This window comes from Hyperolius riggenbachi, chromosome 3 (genome assembly GCF_040937935.1).
Source record: "Hyperolius riggenbachi isolate aHypRig1 chromosome 3, aHypRig1.pri, whole genome shotgun sequence".
Taxonomy (NCBI): domain Eukaryota; kingdom Metazoa; phylum Chordata; class Amphibia; order Anura; family Hyperoliidae; genus Hyperolius; species Hyperolius riggenbachi.
Genome location: NC_090648.1, coordinates 326,933,515 through 326,946,452, shown reverse-complemented (window position 1 = coordinate 326,946,452; position 12,938 = coordinate 326,933,515). Strand labels below are relative to the sequence as shown.

At 42.5% G+C, this 12,938-nt stretch overlaps 1 protein-coding gene across 1 annotated transcript in view; it reads left to right on the top strand.

Annotated features, from left to right (window-relative positions):
- Nucleotides 1–393: 393 nt before the first annotated feature.
- The window catches only part of RLIG1 (RNA 5'-phosphate and 3'-OH ligase 1), a 37,420-nt gene continuing 24,875 nt past the window's right edge, over nucleotides 394–12,938 (top strand). The window contains exons 1-3 of the mRNA XM_068276843.1: nucleotides 394–520; nucleotides 9,783–9,900; nucleotides 12,045–12,140. Of these exons, the coding sequence (XP_068132944.1) occupies nucleotides 437–520; nucleotides 9,783–9,900; nucleotides 12,045–12,140 (298 nt within the window). The 5' untranslated portion in view covers nucleotides 394–436. The remainder of the gene's footprint in view (nucleotides 521–9,782; nucleotides 9,901–12,044; nucleotides 12,141–12,938) is intronic.

The window sequence follows — 12,938 nt, the reverse complement described above, 5'->3', positions numbered from 1 at the left end:
CCAATTTTTAGCTCTTAGGAGTATAATTATTATGTTGCACTTGTCTTGTGTGGAAGTGAACAACAGTCCTCGCAGGAAGTGGTGGGACTCAAGTTAACCTCTAAACATTCAACAAAGTAACAAGAAGAAAAAGGTAAAATGTAACCGTGGTTGTCAATTGCGTGAGTAGAGTAACCCGCATACTCAACTAATTTTATTAATACGAGTAACGAGTTAGCCGTCGCAAACGCTTCTGATGAATGGCTAAGCACGATACTTAATTGTAAATAAAAATAACATTCAGCATGCGCACCGTTATCACAAAACTACAAGTCCCGTCATGCTTTAAGGACGGCCTGGCTACTTTGAGGACTAGCGCAGTTGTGATTGGCCTGCGTTACGGGGGGCGGGTGTGGTAGGCGGAAGTGTTTGGATGGGATGCGTGTGATGGGACTAGATGGCAGGCGCAGTGCAACAGAAGATCCCGTGTGTCTTTCTCACTGAGGTGAAGGATGAGCCCTCCTCCAAGCGGGAGCATCAGGTGACCAAAGCCAGCTGCAGCGCTTCTCTCTGCGCGGACACCAGCGTCCAGCAATGCCTGAGCCAGCCTGGTGCAATGAGGGGTAGCAGTGATAACGTGACATGTGCTGCCTGAGCCTGGTGCAAGGAGGGTGACAGTGATAACGTGACATGAGCGAGCCGTATCACTGCACACCTGCATAAGTAGAAACCTTTTCTCATTGAGCTGTACAGCTTCTTGTGAGTTCAGTAATGTATATTCAGCAGGAAGCTGCAAAAAAACCATAAGAACAATATTTTAGAAGTTCTTTACCAGTTTATAAAATCATAATATATTATAGTGCAAGTAATGCGGTTCTCCTGCTCTGTGTAATAATTTTACTTTTTCTTGCATTTAACACAGTATTTTTTTATTTTGTATTATTTTTAAAAGTAATTAAAAATGAAGGCGCACAAGCAAACTGCTGGGATAAAAAAAAGCCATTCAATTGTATTATTGAATGGTGGGTGCTAGCATAGCCGGTGTAATGTCTGATTGCGCTGCCCGGAAGCTCCCTTCCACACTAAGTAGCACGCATGCTCAGTGTGAAGGTAATGATGCTGCTGGAGATAAAATACGAAATATCTCCGCTCCCACACCTCTTGCACTCCCCAAATTTTGAGGGTAGGGAGGGGACCCCCCGAACGACCTTTATGCCAAATTGCAGCCCCCAAGACCCGCTGGTTCAGGAGGTAGATTAGAAAAATCTATCTCGGGAACCAGCGGGTCTCGGGGGCTGCAATTTGGTATAGAGGTAGTTCGGGGGGTCCCCTCTCTACCCTGAAAATTTGGGGAGTGTAAGAGGTGTGGGAGCAGAGATATTTAGTATTTTACCTCCAGCAGCATCATTCTATAGGAAATGTGGCCGCACAGTCTCCTACTGCGCATGCGGGGCAGCGCAAATCCACAGGCAGCGTAATCAGACACAACACCGGCCTTTGACCGGAGCGGCCGCTCAGGGCGTCGGCTTCCAAAGGGGCGCCTATAGCTAGTTGCCTATACTGAGGGCACCTACACCAGATTTCCTATACTGGGGGCACCTATACCTGGCTAACTATACTGGAGGCACCTACACCTGGCTATCTATGAGGGGGATGGAGACCTTCAACTGACTTCCTATACTGGGGGCACCTATGCTTGGCAACCTATATTGACTACTCATGAGATCCTATACTGGGGGCACCTATACCTGACTAGGTAGTCAGGTATAGGTGCCCCCAGTATAGGATCTCATGAGTATATACTGAGTCTGAGGGTAGTTTAGTATACCTGTATGTCTGAGGGCATTTTTTGGGTAGGCGCACTGCGGCTATAATGCGTGGTGCAAATTGTCAGTGCTGTGCTATCATTCTAAATGGAAGGGGGGGGGGGGGCAGCTAACTGTCCCACTGATTGTTTTTAGTAATATTCCTGAAAGGTTCTAGCCTTCATTTTTAATTTCAGGATAATTGCTCTCTTTCCATCCATTTGTGGTTAATAGTATTTTTTCTATTATACATATGTGCCGTGTCACGGAGATCTGACCATCTGTGTCACAACATCAAAAAGGGTGGGAACCACTGTCCTAGGAGATATCTCAGGAGAAAAGGTGAATTGCACATGGACCTGTCTGTGTGTGTGGGATGAAAAAGGATGATGAGGGGGGGGGGGGGGGGGGGGGCGCAAAAATCAGGTTTCGCTCAGGGCGCTGTGAAACCTAAGGCCGGCCCTGGGTGCTAGTCTAGTTTAGGGGACCCACCCGGAAACATCGGGAACAATTCTATCACAGTACGCTCTTACAGCCCAAAGCATTGTGATTGGCCAAATAGTGTGGGCATAGTATACTACCTACATGAAACCTATGGGAGCTGTGATAGACAAGAAACGAAAAAAAAACACAGAGACACCGGGAGCCCCTATAGTGTATTCCCTTAGTAAACCAGTATAGAAAAAGATGAAATATTACTCACAAGTGTGGGTTGCTGATAGGCAACCACTCAAGTAGGCGTGTGGGGAAGTCCTGTCCCCACTCGGTCTTTAGGATAGATGGTCGCAGCTCCTTTGGAAAAAGTTTTTTTTTTTTACCACAAAATTGTGGTAAAAATAACAATCCCACCATGTGGGATGCTATACGTAAATGGGGAGACTGTAGGAGATGCCCTTGTTGTTAGTTTTATGGTGTTGTATAAGGTGCGGTATATAATAATGACATAGATCGCCTACCTTATGAAACGACAGTTCACTCAGGGATGATGAAAAACATTTATTGGTAGAATGCACTCTGGACAATTCGTTTCACGGCATAACCCGCTTCATCAGGTCTATATATGGTGCTGATAGTTGATGTGGAAGGACTGGGCGCCCAGTCCTTCCACATCAACTATCAGCACCATATATAGACCTGATGAAGCGGTTTATGCCGTGAGTGAAGTGTCGTTTCATAAGGTAAGCGATCTATGTCATTATTATATACCACACCTTATAGAACACCATAAAACTAACAACAAGGGCGCCTCCTACAGTCTCCCCGTTTACATGAAACCTAGCAGTTCGGGAGGGCGCTGACCACCCAATGATGTTAGCTGAATTTTCCTATAAAGTTTCCTGGCTGGTCCCCTAAAGTCGACTAGCGCCTAATTGTATCCAGCTGCTGAACAGCTATGGTAACCCAGAGATAACATGATTGTAACAGACATAGGCAGCATTGGTGATAGTTCCTCAATCATGCAGGATGGCTGAGTCAACCTGCATGAGGCTCCGCCATACTAGCAAGTGTTGGCAAATTTTCCACCTCGCCTACAACGCTGTCCATATTATGGATAAGGGGCTCTTCCTCCACCTCCAATACCTAGGAGGAGGTGCATATGTCTTGGGGAGGTTATGTGAAATCTGGGAGCCCTCTTAAATAAGCAGACCCCCTGATGTCCTGCCACTTACAGATAAATAGGTATAGAGGGTTACATTTGGCCTTATACCTATTTAATGTAAAATAGTAGAATATTAAACTTTATGAGGGGTCTTCTCTATTCCGTTTTTCTTTTCTTTTTTTCTTTTACTTCTTTGCCTTTAATTGTTGATTGATGGTTCCTCCCCATCGCTGGCCATCACTCTTCCATTGCCTTCCATGAGAAACAGCGGCACACAGCTTCTTGTGTCGGCCCTATGGCTACACTATTGGGGGCTACCAGTTGGTCTTGAGTTGTAGCCTACAAGAATCCTCCCTGAGGAGGATTTTCATTGGTCAGTTTAGAGGACCAGTCAAAACCCCCTTTGGGGAGTATTCTCATTAAATAAAACTCAAGACTAATGGGGAGCCCTGGTGGGAGGCTCACAGATGCTTTTGCTGGGGCTCCCTGAGCAATGTAGCGCTGGAGAGCCGATAGAAGGAAGAGTGGTATGTGGCAGTTTTCCCGGTGAGCAGTGGAGGAGCAATGGTTGGTCTTGGCAGTGGACAGGCGAGAAACTATATATTTTACAGTAAATAAGTAGAGTCAAAAACCACTTCCTTTACCCATTTAAAATGCACGCATCTGGAGTATCCTTACTAAAGGAGGCTCCCAGATGCGTATGCATTATTACGCCATTGGTGAGCTGGGCGCAGGGTGAGACAAATGACGGCTCACCCTGCTGCTGCTCAATTCCCTGGCGGCGTTTCTCCCTCTGAGTCGTTGCAAATCGGAGTAAAATGTATTCTGGGGTCTGACGTTCGCCAGAATTATGCTTACGTGCCCTGCACACTATAAGCTTTGCTGCTATAGCGGCGCTTAACAACCTGCTTCGTCCCAGATGCATCTACAAGTCGGGACATAGGTGATAGAGGCTTTTCATCTGCTCTGAGCAAGCAAAAACTCCTTGCCTATGCTTGATGGGAAGCATCACTTCCCAGGGGTTGATATTGGCAATTGGGGAAGGGGTGCCTAAGTTAATAACTCGCCAGCGCTTATCTCTGTTGAGTTTGTGAATTGCATATGGCCCATAGTGTGAAATTAGTCTACAGGTGCCCTTTATAGAATATATGGCAAATTAACAGTTAACAGATTGAATTGGCACAACATATTATTACAGTAGCCATACCGGAGCTATTTTTTTTTTTCTTCAAATTTGAATTAGAAGATGATCTAATGATTAGATTAGTACAGTATCCAGGGCTCCTTAAAAATTTCAGCTGTCATTGAATAGAGGCAGCCACTCGCTTCCTGTGAGCAGCTCCGATATCTCCATGGGAACGAGCCTTGCAGCACCTGCCTAAAGAGAGCAGCAGACCATGGGTTTCACACTGACATATGAAGCATGCACTGCCCACTTTTTACTATATCTAGAGTCAGCGCCATGTAGGGGCTAAAAACATTTTTACTTTAACAGAAGATTTATTTTATCTGAGTGTACTATACCAGGCATTGCTCCCATAGACTTATAATGGAGATTGGCTGGGACCTGGAGAGGTAGTTTACTATACCCGTATGTTAACTGTACCCGAGTTTATTATAACGAGATTGTACTGTACCACAAAGTGCGATTTCAGTCAGATACTAAGGCTCAGGCTGGATTTATAGTGGTCAGTTGCATAACGCACGCACGCATTATAATGTGTGTGAACTGCAATGGAGACTGGACATAGACTTTAATACAAAGCCTGTATGCAGCGAGTTAGAATTACGTGACGCAGTACTGTAATGTCCATAGAATTGTATGGGCAGTGGGTTGACATGCAGATTTACTCTGCAATGCAGCTGAGCACTGAGAACTAACCCTAAAGCTAAGTAGAAACACATTCAGTTATTTTCACCCACAGGGATCTGGACATGCTCCCTTGTGTGACAGTTCTGCACAGGTGCGTTTCTGGCCTTGAGGCTGGTGGTGCATTCTGTCACTGTAGGGGGTTGTAGGGATGATGATGGCATTGGGGATGATGGCAATGGATGGGGGGGTAAGGAGGAGAACAATAGGCTGGGCCCGCAATCAGTCAAGATAATCTGCCACTCCACATTCTGCAGTGATACATCAGGATTGCCGTACCCACCCCAATTGTCCTCCTTGGTGAAGAACCTTGTATTGTGTGTACACAGTTTTAATTTAAAGCATTTGATAAAGGATATTTTTAATCAGCCATGATAGATTAGATCACAATCAGGCCCCTTTTATGGCTCTTTTCCACTATGAAATGCGATCACGATTGCGATTACACCATGCGATTGCGATTGAGCTACTATACTCATAGTCCAGCTCAATCGCATGCAAAACGCGGCAGGACGACAATTGCGCTTTAACCAAAATCGCATCGCAATCGGATCGCACTAATGGAAATTGCTGCTGCAGTTTCCATTAGTTTAATGTACCTTGCGATTTGCGATCAGAAGCAAATCGCAGGCTAGTGGAAAAAGGCCCTTACACTTAATCAGTTGCTCTCAGTTATAACGGAAAGAAAACTGATTTTGAAGATAATGCCCATGATTTCCTATAGCACAGTTCACACTTAAAGAGGAACTCCAGTGAAAATAATGTAATAAAAAAAGTGCTTCATTTTTACAATAATTATGTATAAATGATTTAGTCAGTGTGTGCCCATTGTAAAATCTTTCCTCTCCCCTATTTACATTCTGACATTTATTACACGGTGACATTTTTACTGTGGGCAGATAATGTAGCTTCTCCTTGCTGTTTTGGCAGTTGGGAACAGCTGTAAACAGCTATTTCCCACAATGTAACAGGATTCACAGACAGGAAACTGCCACAAGTACCTCGGTACTCAGAGCTTCTTGTGGGAGGGGTTTCCCCACAGTATCAGTCATACAGCGCCCCCTGATGGTCTGTTTGTGAAAAGCAATGGATTTCTCATGTAAAAGGGGGTATCAGCTACTGATTGGGATAAAGTTCAATTCTTGGTCGGAGTTTCTCTAACGCATTTTAACTGAAATCTTCTTCCCAATGCACTGCTATAGAAAAAACACGTACCAACTCATACCAACTGATTAAGTGTTAATGGGGCCTTAGTGGAGCCGACCATGATCTTTCATTTATTTTCATGTTTTACTAGATTTTTCAGACTAATTGTTCATCCGATTGTGAATTGCAAAATGCTAGGTACGGTCAAACCAATGGAAACCGCGGTGAACGTTTCCATTAGTGCGATCCGTTTGCAATGCAATTTCCTCATGATTGCTATCGCCTTCCTGTTGTAGTGTTTGGGTGATTGAGCTCCTATACTTTGTATAGGAGCGCAGGAAAATCGCATATTCAAACAAACTGCAGTCACGTTGTACACCCGATAGTTTGAGTCAGAATCATGGTAGTGCAAAATACAAAGAAATGCGATTGCGCTTCTTAGTGAAAAAGGGCCCATATGTATGACCACTATCTGCTTGTCGGGTGAACAATGGCAAATGTTCAGATGAGAATAGTTTAGTGTTTACCATAATCTATTCTCCAAACTTTAATTCACAATGAATCCAGAAATGTTACAATAGTCGTGCCAGATGGGATTTTGGTGCCCGCGTGTGACAGTGGGAATGCTTTCTAGTTGACTCGTTCATTTTATGGTGCTTGAAATTGAATGTTTATGGTGGCCACACATACAGCAGGCTGATTAAGAGGCTTTTCTGCATCCCTTTTTTATTTGGACCAGAACTCAGAACTGCTCTAAAATATACACAACAGCATAATAACCTTTAACAAAAAAAACATTTTTGTTACAGCTCATACAAATCCTAAAATAAGTCTGCACAGTTTCTACTTCCTGATTCATGGAAGTAGACATATTGTTTATAGCCTGTACTTTCAAATGGGCTTATCTGCCATAGGCAGTCATGTGACACAGGAGGGATCAAATTACAACTTGTGATTAGACAGAAATGAAGGGCAAGTAAACAGGCTAAACGTTCTAAATACATACAATGAGCATTTCTCTATGTTTTCCTTCTGTCCTGAGCAAAAGTTCAGCTCCACTTTAAGCCATTGCTTCTCTTTTTTGTTCACTGCACAATTAGATCTTTTGATTAAAACGAATGGAGCATAGAAATTTGAATTGCCAAATTGCCATAGTTGTGTGTGATTTCATTTTATGAAAAGCTATGGCCCATGGGCCGGATTCAGCCCACAGCAGCTATGAAGCCTGCTTGTCGCTAGAGGGCCCGATTCCTCCCCTCCCATCCTCTACCTCCCACCGTCTTTTCAAAGTTGCTTGCAGCACGCAACAAAACAAGGCACTCTCCAAATTACTCCAGCAGCGATCTCCATAGCAGTGGCAGAGTAATGGGACATGCTGTCACATTGTCACGTATCAGTGTGTAACATTATGCCGCCATGGAGATCATCACTGGAACGAGTGATTGAATGAGTTACACAAGGTGTAGTGCTTAAGTAGTGATGGAATATGTCAAATAAGAAATTAATTTTTTTTTTTAAATAAACCGGCCTGCAGAACTTGAAATCAATTTTCTGTTAAAAGGGTTGAATCAAATTTAAAGAGAAACTGTAACCAAGAATTTAACTCTATCCCAATCAGTAGCTGATGCCCCCTTTCCCATGAGGAATCTATTCCTTTTCTCAAACGGATCATCAGGGGGCTCTGTATGGCTGATATTGTGGTGAAACCCCTCCCACAGTGTGATGTCAGGACCAGGGTGCTGACATCACACTGTGGGAGCCTTGTTGCATTGTGGGAAATAACAGCTGTTTCCAAAAATGAATCATCTCTTTCCACAGACATCACCTGCCAGCAGTAAAAATGTCACCATGTGATAAATGTCAAATGTCAGAATGTAAATCAGGGAGAGGAAAGATTTTACAATCTTGTAAAAATCTTGGCAAACACTGACTAAATCATTTATAAATATTTGTTCTAAAAAGTAAGCACTTTTTTTTCATTAAGTCAGTGTTTCTCAAACCTTTCCTCGTGACTCCCCAATGGTGTATGTTTTGCAGACAACTTCACTTATGCATCGGTGGGGTATTTGGTGTCTCAGCTAGGTGGATTCCATGTAGCTGAGACATTAATTACCTCACCTGTGCATAGGGGAGGTTGCCTGCAAAACATACATTGTTGGGGAGTCACAAGGACAGGTTTGAGAAACACTGCATTACGTTATTTTCACTGCAGTTCCTCTTTAAAGTCTGTGGCTTCTGCTTAAGAGACACCTTGATGTACAAGGGACTATTTACCAGGTTATGAGGAATTGTGGCAAGGATTTCACCTGAGCAGACAGATATTGCAAGATATTTACATGACTTATTATATTGCTATTTTTTTTAAGTCACATGTTTGTTGTTACTAACTTTTTTTTTCCTCTTGGGTCGCTTTGTCTACTAACAGTTAAAATTATAATTGTTATACACGTTTTGTTTTTTAACCCCTTGCATACCAGCAGTCTCTGGCCCCTTAAAGAGACACTGAAGCGAAAAAAAATATATGATATAGTGAATTGGTTGTGTACTATGAATAATTACTAGAAGATTAGCAGCAAAGAAAATATTCTCATACTTTTATTTTCAGGTATATAGTGTTTTTTCTAACATTGCATCACTCTATAATATGTGCAGATTACACAACACTCAGCATTCAAAATGAGTCTTTCAGAGAGTCGGAGAGCTTAATGGCTTGTTTGCATAGAGATAACAACTGGAGTTTCTCAACTCTTCCTGTACTGGAAACAATTAGACTGATGTATCTGATCTTAATGTTTTATTTCTTAGCTGTACTACACATACAAATCATAATATCATCATTTTTTTTTCGCTTCAGTGTCTCTTTAAGGACCACAGACTGCTGGTACCACAAAATGGCACCTCCCGCCGCATCACCGCACATACCCGCCGCTCTTGCCGTTCCCGCTGCTCTCCCATTGCTGCCGGTCCCCCTCTCTGCCTTCTCTATGATGGCAGAGCTTTGTGAGCCAGCCAGGAGCCGCTTTCATTGGCTCCTGACCCTGTCCATCAATGTGAGCCAATTTGATTGGCTCAGTGTTCATGTGGTCAGGAGCCAATGAAAGCGGCTCCTGACCGGCTCACAGAGCTCTGCCATCATAGAGAAAGCAGACAAAGAGGCCTGCGGTGGGTGCAGAGCGGCGTGATCGACTGTAGCGGCGGGAGCACATGGTTGAAATCTACGTCCTGTCAGAGCCACGCAGCCACCTGCAGGACTTAGATTTCGGCCAACACGGTCCAGAAGCAGTTAATTTCCTAAACATCCATTTCAACTTGTGCTATATATAATGAATTTCTGGCATCCCTGCATTTCTGTTGAACTTACTCAAATAATTTATTTTTTCAGACCTTTAAAGTTGTGGCTTCAGAAACTCTTAATCCATTGGCACTGAATGCAGATATTCATAATGCATTGCCTACTGAGAAAATAGACGGTACATGCTGTTATGTTGCCAGTCACAAAGGTAATACTATGCTGATTTTACACTTTTTTTTTTCCTTTCACTCCTCACATCTTTTATTTAATTTTTTTTCATTCAAGAAACACTTTCCATTAACGCAGATTTTTTTTTTTTTTTTAAATTTCCATCCTCTGACAGCTTTTCTTTTCCTAGAAAGCATGTTCACCACATAGCTTCTATGAGCATGGATGATTCATGCGGCTGGCACTTAGGCATTTGCAGGGCTAGATTCGACAAGTACACATCTTATGTGTTTTTTGGGATTCACCCACTTCTTCAGGTTAATAATAGTGACTATGGATAAACATATGCAGAAAAGCGCTCCCTAACACGCTAACTTTTTACTTTCAGGTATTACCTGAATTAAGACATGAGAACAAAAGTTAAGTTGACAAATAAGGATAAAATCACATGTATACACTGGCCTCAATTCACGGAGCATTATCAAACGTTTATCAAACAATTTATCAAACGTTTGATAATTTACCTCATGGGTAAAATCTCACTAAGGTGTTATATATGTGTTGAACGTTTTATCGGTAAAACATTCAATAAATGTATAACACCTTAGTGAATTTAAAATGAGATTTTACTCATGAGGTAAATTATCAAACGTTTGATAAAGTGTTTGATAAACGTTTGATAATGCTCCGTGAATTGAGGCCTATGTATTCAGTATAGTTCTATCCAAAATATAAACAATGGGCAGCATTCACTAAGCATTCCCGCATTCGGTAATGCTGAAAACCGCTGATTTTACCAATCACTTTCCGAAATTCCAATTTACTAAACTTGTTACCTCACTTAAAAAAAAAAAAAAATAAATAAATACCGGGCAGTGAGGTAAAATTACCAACTTGTGCGGTAATTGCCTCAAGAAATGTCAAGAAATTGCAATTCACAAAGATTTACGCATTTAATAAACCAGGTAAAATCATTCAGTATTTTGCACCAGCTGTTACCAGCCGATAGCTCGCTCTTTCCATGCTCTCTCTGTGCGGTAGATTAGACAGACAGCCCTTAGGGAGAGCCAGGCAGTCAATAAGGACGCGCCACACAGCACTGCTTTTCACTCTGATTCGATGCTACAGGAAGGTGGAAGGTGACTTTTTAAGAGGCTTTTCTGCATCCCTTTAGATGTGGAAATCTGTATACTTTTTTTACAGAAGAGTTGGTGGCTGTAGCACATCTAAAGGGATGACAGGATGCACTGGACAGAAAACCCAGACTCATACCCTGCCTGCCCTGCTACACACTTTGACACTTACCGAGCCAGGCTTAGTGAATGGAGGCATGTTTGTTTGGTAAATTACCGAACTTCTGCCTCATGCAGAAAATCTTTTGTAAATTTGGAAAAAAAAAACCTGTAAATTACAGAATGCAGTATTTTACCAAACAAAATGACCGTATATTCCAGCGTACAAGATGACTTTTCAGCCCCTTAAAATCTTCTGAACAGTCGGGGGTCGTCTTATACGCCGGGTGTCACTCCAACCTGATGGATGCTGGAATACGGATTTTACATACCTATTGCTGCAGCAGCGGGGGGAGGTTGCGAACGAAAAATCCTTTAGCCAAAGCTTCCTGCACCATTAACATCATGTGAGCAGGCGCTCGCGCGGGTAACACAGCAGCTTCCTGGTTCGGGGATCACATGACCGATGACCGATGACCGATGACGTATGCGTTCACGATGGAGATTGCCAGAGGAAGAACTCACTTGGCGTAATTGTGTTGGAGCGCACCAGTCATGTGACACAGAATCAGAAAGCTGCTCTGCTACTCACGCCAGTGGCTGCTAGAATAATGCTAATGGTTGTGCTGGAAACTTTGACTGTAAACTGATTTTTCTTTCCCCAATGGCTCCAGCATCGGTATGTGTAATAGCTAATGTGTAGGGATGACAGCTCTGCCAGTATGTGTCATTTTGAAGTGCCGAGGGTGTTTACAGGGGTGTATCATGTTAACTGCAAAGGGTGTTTCCAGGGTGAAAAAGAGGGGTAGTCTTATATGGCAAGTATATCCCAAACTTAGTTATCATAACTTTTGTGCCCGAATTTCAATTTTTGTCAAAATTCTACTTTTAAATTGAAAGCTCTATCTGTATTTATTATTTTCACTTTCAGTGCATTTTTTTTTTACTCCAGACACTCCATATTTGTGGGCTCGATTTGATCGGAAGCCAACAAAGCAGGCAGATAAGAGATTCAAAAAGCATATTCTTTTAAAAAGGAGTCCCAAAGGTGTGTATTATAATTTTTACACCTCAAAGTGCTTTAACATTGTGCAACATGTATCATTTTACTTTAAAGTAAGCTTAAAGTCATAAAATAAGAACAATTATTTGGCTTATAACTACAAACACCTATAAGTTCTTCAAAGTAACCCTTGAAAGCTGCTGCATAGCCTTCTAGGTAAATGCTGTGGGTACTGTGTGCAGTATGATGGCATAATGGATACCATCCTTACCCTGCAGCACTGAGTCTCTGGGCACTATCTGCACGGAGTTTGTATGTTCTTCGAGTGCTTGAGTTGGTTGATGGACACATGACTATGCAGAGATTGGATTGAAAGCTCCTCTGAGGGACAATTTTTGACAAGTCTATCTACAGTGTAAAGTGCTGTGGAAACAGTAATATATAAGTGCTAAATAGAAAAAAAATTAAAATCAGTAGGTGTGATCAAAGGACACCTTTACTCTACCTGATTGTCAATGCCCAAGGCTTTCAGAAGGTTGCAGACACACCAAGCATTCCCTTTGGTATGTTTGGTGAGGGCATCTATCAGTATTTGCACAGGAAGTTTAACAGAATACTCAAGCAGCTTGGGGTGACCCAAAACCACTAGGAAATATACGGGACCAAAAGAGACCGAAAAGCCCTCCTACTAAAAAAAGCAATGCTTAGTGTGGTTTTCCGTCTTAAAACAGAAGGTATTTGTAATAATTCAGATTTAAGTGTTTAACTGTGGTTACCCACAATGCACCACTACTGAATATGCAAATTATCTATGCCCCTGAAGGCAGGCTTACATCCAGAACC